The sequence below is a fragment of the Ipomoea triloba genome, chromosome 15, assembly GCF_003576645.1.
Source record: "Ipomoea triloba cultivar NCNSP0323 chromosome 15, ASM357664v1".
NCBI classification, from domain to species: Eukaryota; Viridiplantae; Streptophyta; class Magnoliopsida; order Solanales; family Convolvulaceae; genus Ipomoea; species Ipomoea triloba.
In genome coordinates this window covers 21,222,500-21,231,619 of record NC_044930.1, presented here as the reverse complement: position 1 = coordinate 21,231,619, position 9,120 = coordinate 21,222,500, and the positions used below count along the sequence as shown (strand labels likewise).

Below are 9,120 nucleotides of genomic sequence, written 5' to 3'. Positions count from 1 at the left end.
CCCCCCCCCCCCCGACTGCCTATCGGTCGGCCGATAATTCGCCGACGGCGAGGCCAACCTGCCACCTCTGACCACGGCGCCCCCGGCGAGCCTAGGGTGGCCCGTGTTGTGGTTACGACGCCCCACCGGAAGGGGGGCACAATACCGAAGGTGTGCATGGCCACCGGGGTGGCGACTAGTGTGCGTGCGTGGCGGTATGGCGAAGCGTGGTATGGCGGGGTGCTGGCTGCATGGCAGGGAGGTAGGCAAGAAAATAGCTAGGGTGCAAGATAGAGTCAAGCAAGACCAAAAGGAGAGGTCGTGCAAGGTACTAGGCAAGGCGCTACAAGACAAGATGGAGAGCCAAGACGTGGGGCGCCGGGTGCAGCCGACACACCAGAGGGGGTCGCCTGAGGGTGCAACCGCCGCCCGATGTCAAGGCGCCGAATGTGCCCTCCTACTGTGGCTGCGTGCTAGGTCGCCCGAGGTGGCGGCTAGTCGTGTTGTGCCCTTGCCAGAGGGCAACCGGGCATGACACCAAGACAACTTTCCTGAATGCATGCAACCAAACACTAGAAAGAAAAGTGTTTTTTTTGATAAATGACTCAATTTTCATAAAGTTATTTTTATGCTTTCCAAAAACACCCTAAAAGAATGAACACTTGTCAACGCAATTAATGCCTCTAAAGACATGGGCACATTTTGTGATCAATATCCAATATTTGATATTCACATCCCACAACTTAAATTTCTATCCTTAATTTGTTCGTCGAACTTCAATGCCCTTAACCACAAAGCCAGATAACCAGTACTGATCTGATACATGCCATAGTTGAAATTCAACCCCACCTTCATTTCCACTGCTAACGTAAAAGTCTCCAAGCTTGATCTCCATCCATCCATCAGAACGGTCATCGGCCGGAAACTGACCGCAATCACCATAAGACTTTGTCTTTGCTAAAAAGACCTGAGAGTTCCGATTCTGTCCCCGCAACTTACCATATAGGTTCTTGTCCTTTGAATATCTTACGCATGTGAGTGCTGTGTTGACATCCTGAAAGCCTCCCACTACAAGTTTGAATACAAGATATGCAGAGTAACAAGTCATCTTTGATAGGCACCGAATGTCACAGGTAAATCCGATTTCAAACCAGCTCATTTGCAAAAGTTCTGCAACCTCATACCTACACGCAATTAACCATCTTTATATAGATCAAAAGGAGCAGTATAATTAATATATACTTAGCTTAGCTTGTTATTCTAGTTAATTAAAGTTATATTTGCCCAGATAGATTTGCATACCCAGTAGTAGAGTCCAAAGTCCATGACCAATAACTAGGTTCTTCACCACCGGAAATCCTTAGCTTCCTTGCTTCAAAGCAAAGGCTCTACATATATAAAACGTAACATCGATCCAAAGTTAATGTTTAAATGTGATCAATATCTCGTGTGAAAATTAAAAACAAATTAAATTCTTCAAAGGTAAGTAAAATAAAATTAAGTTTGACCAATTTTTATTTCATAAACGATAATGACATTTCCATGTAAGATTCTCAACTTCTAAACTTGAAAATATTTAAACATTTAAACATAGAGTCAATTCCAGCAACGGTACTTGTCTTTTCGTGTCAATTTTAAATTTAGTTTCAGACTATCATTTTTGTCATTTAACATCCCAAACTGGACACTTTTGGTTATTCTTATGACTTTTCTGGTGTAACTCTATTTTAGACAGGTTTTCCCTTGTCTTTGGTGTCACTTCCAAAATTAGTCCTAGACATTCGTTTTTCTCAGTTAACCCATAAACTATCATATTTTGGGCACTTTTGGTCATTCGAATGACTTTTCTTGTAAAATCCAATTTTAGGAAAGGTTATTTTTCGATGACAAATAAGAGACTTATTTCTTCTTTTTATTTTTCCTTTTTGCTCTACAACTATAGTAGATGATTCACAGAACCGTGGACTAAAACAATAGCAGTAAGATTGAAGCCAATCGGGTGGGGACATCATGAATTTTCCAACTGCATTGTAAAATGATTCCCCCGTACCCATAAGTCCTCACGTACTCGGTATCGCCATTAACGAAAGACGATTTTGGGGCCAGGGTGAAGAAGATGAAGACAAGAATCTGGTGAAGGAAATTGTGCAAATCACGATTGTTTGATACTAAATTTGTAAAATTGGAAAATTAAAAAAAAATTGACAACAAAAAAATGTCCTTACCTAAAATAGGGGTTCACCTAAAAAAAAAAGTCATTGGAAGGACCAAAAGTGTCAAAAATATGATAATATGGGTTGTTAAATGGCAAATTCATTGCCTGAGACAAAAGTTGGAATTACCACTAAAGACAAGGGACCTCCGCTAGAATTAACTCATTGGAAAAATAATAAAAGGTTTGAAGAGACAAAAATATCCTGTCTAAAATAGAGTTTCACTAGAAAAGTCATCGAATAGATCAAAAGTGTCCAAAATATGATAATCTAAGGTGCTAAATGACAAAAACGATAGTCTAGTACTAAATTTGAAATTGCTACCAAAGAAAAGGGAACTCCGCTGGAAGTAACTCTTTAAATATATTGATATTTAAATTGCTCAGGATAAGATAAAATTCGATGAGAGTTTCACAATGTAACAAAATTTCAAAGATTTTGGATTACTGTTAAATGAAACATTTAAAAATATTAAAACAATATAAAAATAAAATAAAATAGAGTTGCATAAGTTAAAGGTAAAAACTTACGTGAAACTATCTCACCGTGATAATACGGGTCGGATCAAGATAAAAATGTAATACTTATTTGCACAAATGTAATACTAATTAAGAATATATTGTTTATTACTTATATGGAAAATTGTAATACTTTTAGGATGTTTTAGAAACTCGAAAAATGATTTCGGGTTTCTAGTATTTGGAAGAGCTTGGAAAATCGAAATTAAACGAAAATCATTTTCCGGGTCAAAGGAAAACAATGTTGCTTTGGGGCAAAATGACTTCTGTCAAAATTTGGCAAAAGTCATTTTTCAGACCGCAAAAATTGGCCTGCGCATAAACTTTGTCTGCTTTCCACCAGTTCTGAAAAGTGTTCTCTAGTTTCCTGCGAAAACTAGAGAATTGCTCTGGTTCCTGCCCTTCTTTTAAAATTTTTTTTAAATAATATTATTTGATTTAAAAAAATAAATAATATTATTTTTAATAATTTATTAATATTTTTATATTTTACATAAAATAATTAAAATATTTAATTATACAATTCTACTTATTTTCTAGAAAATAAACCAAACACATCAAGACAGTTTTCCAAAATGCAAGGAAATAACTCATTTTCCATAAAACATTTTCCAGGTTTAATTTCCAAACACAATCTTAAGGGAAAATGTAATACTTTTATATTTTGATTTAAAAGTATTATATTTTCCCTTTACATAAGTAACAAACACTTGTCAGTATTACTTATTAGGGAAAATGTAATATTTTTATAGAAAATACAATTCTTTTATATCAAAATATAAAAGTATTACATTTTTTCTTATAAAGTAACAAGGACTTTATTCCTGATTAGTATTACATTCGAACATATAAGTATGATATTTGCGTAAATAAGTATGACATTTGCATGTTAATCCTACCCAACCTAACCCGTCTTACGAATAAGGATTCATGAAACAGTCTAACACAAGTGTGACCATGCCACTATATTTGATATATAAAAAATGATATAAACTCATAAAGTACACACAATATAATTAAATATGAGATAACTTACTCTTAAACTATTGGGAGCACATTCTTCTCCAGAGATTTGCTCATTAGAACATTCTTCTTCTACTCCAACATGGTCCTCGTCTAGTATTTTATTAAAAATGAAATATTAATTAAAATTATAGATTAGTAGACAAAAGAAAGATGGAAAAGAATTATTTAAGAGACATATATACCTGGTCGAGTATGGAAGTCAAGAACATCTAACTTGTCATTCCCGTAATTGTCAAGCTGATCTTCTTTAACCGTCATAGCGGAAGTAACGAGGGAAGAATAACAATACTCCAACTTAATTAACTGGAGTGTGATGATATCTTCCATCCACTCTGGCATCTCTTTCAACTCGAAGCAATTTCTTAAGAGTAAGTGCTCAAGTTTGGGAAAAGGAGACTCCACGTATGCCTTCCACTCCTTCAAATTTGTGAGAGAAATGAGCAAAACCTTTAACTGAGGGAAGCTGCCTTCTTCAATTAGTTGCCACTCTTGTCCCACACAGGCAAAGTTTTTGAGCTTAAGAATCTCCAGATTGGGTAGCAAGCTAATAATAGTCATAGCTTCCCATGGTATAAGGGTTCTCTCAAATGTCAACTCCTTAAGGTTTTGTGGGAAAATATCACCCTGAGAAGGCAAGTGTAAAGGGTGGTAAGAGCCCCGAACTCTTAGCTTCTCAAGATGATTTAAACACCACAGGTCGTCATTTAAACCATGTGACGATGACACTTGGCATCTTGCAATTATTCCCAAATCTTTAACATTAGGAATTCTCATAAACACTTCCTTTGTACACTGTAAGGTAGAGAGCCAATAGAGTGTCTGCAAATTTTCTTGAACCATTTTTGGAAGATCATCAATAGGAACTTGATGGTTGATTTCAAGATGCCTTAGTTGTGGCAAGTCCCAAATTCCAGGAGGCAGCCTGCGGGCACCATTGTCATCTTCTGTCACAACTAGTGCCTGTAGATTCCAATTCTTCCACAAAGGTATACAGTTTAGAACCTTACTTGAGGCTATTTCTAGGTACCTTAGGAAAACAAGTTGTGTAATATCTGGAGGCATACCTAAACTGAAGTTAATCTTGCTCAAGTCTAACACTCTTAACTTCTTAAAAGAGTTGGCAAGCAAATACCATTCATAATCACAGTTTCCAACCATATTAAAACATACAATGGTACGACATTTCCTGGAAGCAATGGCCAAATGAAAATGTGGTTTTACTACTTTAAGACTTAACCAAGGCTTATCACCTAATCGAACAAAGTGATCAAAACCATGGCAACTACCCGTAGTTTCAAGGTACAAAAGGTTCTCTTTTTTAGCCTTGGTCACACACAACTCACGTAAGAGATCATGCATCCTACAAGTCTTGATTTTATGACCAGAGCTTCTCCCATGAACCATAACTAGACATCTGTCAATAAGATCTTGCAAATAATTTCCACCTACTTCTTCTGATGGCCTCCTATTACTCATTGTCTCTACAAATCCCTCAGCAATCCACAACCTAATAAGCTTTTTAACTGGAATATCACAATCTTCATGATAAATTCCCAAATACAAAAAGCAACCCTTCAAGTGGCTAGGCATGTTGTTATAACTCAATTCAAGTATTCTTGAAAATTGTTCATCATGGTCTAAAGTCTGGAGTGAATTTATTGTAGCTTCAATTTTTTTCCATTCATCTACTGACTTATTGATAGTAGATAGAAGCCCTGCTGCCACCACAATTGTAATCGGTAAACCATGACATTTCTGAACAATGTTTTTCCCAATTGTCTCAAATTCATTGTTCAGAAAGTCCTTATCCAAAAGCTTCTGATAAAACAAATCCCAACCTTCATATAGATTTAAGAAACGCAAGTTATAAGAATACTCACCAGAATCAGCATACTGGGCTATCTCTCTAACCCGAGTAGTCAACAATATTCGGCTACCATTATTGTCATCTGGAAAGCATCTCTGGATATCGTCCCAAGCTTTTGTACTCCATATGTCATCCACAACAATAAGGTACCTCTGGCCCAATAAACTTTTGCGCAGTAGGTCTTCTGGATCACCTCCTATTTTCTTGTTGCTCATTGGCAAGATGCAACGAATGAGGTCAGTAAGAGCTTGTAGTTTGTTATGCTCTTGGGACAAGGTTGTCCAAGCACGAAACTTGAAACGAGATGTGACTAGAGGGTCATTATAAATTCTTTTAGCAAAAGTTGTCTTGCCGATGCCACCCATGCCAACCATGGCCATTACTTGGCGTTGTTTAAGCGAGTCACGAAAGAGCTGAGACTTCACCTCATCCAGTTCTTCTGAGTGTCCTACCATTGCATTATCCTCCACATTTGAGGTAGGTTGAGAGGGAGCTCCAACTGTGAGATTGTTGACAAGGTGGTGGTTAGTGTTCCTTGTAGTCTGCATCAGCTCTTCAATGTCCTCAACAACACGCTGCAAAGCTTGATCCAGCTTCTGATAATGATGAACATTCAAAAGCTCTGCTTCAATGTCATCTTCAGCCTTCACACTCACTTTTCTAATTTTTTCTGTCAGCTCTTTCATCTCAGCGCGGTTATTGCCTATCTTCTCGCATTCCTCAAGAAAAACTAGCAAATGCCCAAGTTTTTCATGAAGAGACTTAATCTGCTCTTTGTTTGTAAGAATAATACGTGGTTGGGGATGTAGGAACTGGAGCTCTACAGTTCTCATCAGAGATGTTACTGCTAGAAAAGCCATAACTGTTTAGTTGATTGCTCTGTTGTTACTGCAAGAAAAGCTCAGTTGGATCTCTAGTACGCACAAGACTAGATCTAACTGGTCTATTTATCACTACAATGACTCTAAAAAGGGATCAATAGTTATACCCTGGGCTAAAGGTGGACTCGTGTCTATTTACATACTGAATGCTCACAATTTGATTATGAACATTCAGTATGTAAATTGTGAACATTAAATATATAAATTATGTATTTTGAATCCGGATGCACAGAATAATTTGTAAAAAAGGATTCTATAGGCTTAAGATTTTGTTCATAAATTCACCGGGTCTTTGTCGTTCCGTTTAACTGCATTCGCGGCTCCACTAGCATGGGGCCTGAGTTCTCCGGAAATTCTTCCCACAAAGAGAATTCATCTGTTACTTGAACTACCCCTTAAGATAAGTACAACTAAGTCAGGATAGTAAGTTAAAATTTTGAAAAATAAAAAATAAAAATAAAAATAACCTCTGAACTCTCGAAAAAAAAAAAAAAAAAAAACCTCTGATATATATAAGCCCTAATTAAAACACCGTAATTTAATTAATTTTTTATATTAAAAAAAGCGCCGATTCCACTTTTGGCGACAGAGAACCTTGAATCCTTTGATAATGTCGGAAGTTTGTTTCCACTACTTCTGCTAGAGATGTCACTACCAACAAAAGCCATAACTCTTCAGTTTGTTGTTTCGCATATGGTGGCATAATGGACTTTTTAACCTTTATATACAGTCTAACTAAACACATATAAGTATATCTTATCAAGATTAGATTTGTGGAACAGACGACTTAGCTCTAAGTTCAATCATTATGGACCATGGTTCACACTTCACACAGTACCGTATTATTAAATAATATACATTTAATATACAAATAATGTACTTTTATTATGTTAAAAATATACCTACATTATATTTAAGGAAAAATATACTATTTGAGTACTGAAAGTACATTATTTTGTACGGACATCCCGTACACGAATAATGTACTTTAAATATATTAAAATTGTATTTTTGTTATGGTCTACCATACACAACACTGTTTGGACCATGGTCCGCACAATAATTTGCCCTCGAAGTTCAATCCAAGTTGATCCGTTTGGTCCGGGCCAGGTTAGTCCATTTGCTACAATGGACGGACAAGAGCTAACTTATTTATCTAAAAACATAATAAGTTTCAATCCAGGTTATAACCTTTGGTTTATGTCCGTTTTTTCTGTTAATTTTTGTTGTACCTTATGTTATAAAAGTTGTACTACATAATTTTTTGGACAAAAATATCCATACTGTCATAACTTCTGTTATCTTTTCACTTTATAATTACCATACACATGCATACACAATATTGTTTCTTACCTTCTTCAATGGTAAGTTTGAATTCATTTAGATTTTAATTAATTAAATATTACCATAGTTATATTTGTAATAATTTATCATTTCTATAATTCTTACTTCAATAATATTAATATGAATTCTACAATTATATATATATATATATATATATATATATATATATATATATATATGTATGTATGTATGTATATATACACTATTATTTTGAAAAAATATTAATATTATAAATGAGCAGCAACATAATGCATTTGCAGTTGAATTGAGACAACATTTTCGGATATCAATCTGCGAAAGTTGTTGAATTGAGATAGTTGAAATCAAGTATTATGTATATCCATATATGAATATGAATTTATAATAAGAGATATATCTCTAATTATTAGAAGAAAACTACATTTAAAAAAAAATTATTCATTTTCAAAGACAAAAAAGTTGTAATACAACGTTGAGTACCCTTAAAATTACAGTCAAATATATATTCATCACAATGAATTTGAATTTCTTATGTCAATTTCAAATACATACCCAACAAAAATTTTACTCCTATATGTATGAAACTTGGACAACTCAAAAAAAAAATGCATTATATCTATTTCAAAATGATTTACTAATTGGGTTTAAATATTGGACACAAGTCTTCGCACAAAATGTATAGAAAAAACAAGTATTATAGATAAGGTCGGATTTTAATTTATGATTCATGGACCGAGACAACTCAGCCTAGCTCATTGACCCGCACATTTTTTAAACGATATAATGTATATATATAGGGTCATGTTCAGGTGAGGCTGCGCCCTTACGTGCGGCCGTGCGATTTACACCGCTCAATGTTAAGAAATGCACCAGTCAATGTTACGAAATACACCACTCAATACATTGAGTGATGTATTTCTTAAATATGAAATACAACACTCAATGTTATTGAGTGGTGCATTTCGTAACATTGAGTGGTGCATTTCTTAACATTGAGTGGTGTAAACCGCACGGCCGCACGGCCGCACGTAAGGGCGCGGCCACATTTGAATATATATATATATATAATGTTTCTCCATAAAAGCAAAGAACCAACTTCCCGCCTAAATACTCTTTTCAAAATAGGAGTATTTGTAGTTTAGCCAATAGGGTAGATATAAATTTCGATTGTTATACCGTGGATCATGGTTCGAAAACGACATTGTTTCTTTAAGTAAAGAAACGACAACCATTACATTTTAATAAATTTCGTATTTTTTGTGCGTTCATAACAAAATGAAACTACAGTGTCTCTAAAATGAAACTATATCGCA

At 35.2% G+C, this 9,120-nt stretch overlaps 1 protein-coding gene across 1 annotated transcript; it reads right to left on the bottom strand.

Moving 5' to 3' along the window:
• Nucleotides 1-601: 601 nt before the first annotated feature.
• LOC116005860 (putative late blight resistance protein homolog R1A-3) lies at nt 602-6,463 on the bottom strand. The gene is made up of 4 exons (XM_031246098.1): nt 3,919-6,463; nt 3,747-3,826; nt 1,282-1,367; nt 602-1,163 (listed from the first exon to the last, which is right to left on the bottom strand). The coding sequence occupies exons 1-4, from the start codon at nt 6,461-6,463 to the stop codon at nt 737-739; spliced, it is 3,138 nt and encodes a 1,045-aa protein (XP_031101958.1). The 3' UTR covers nt 602-736.
• Nucleotides 6,464-9,120: the final 2,657 nt, after the last annotated feature.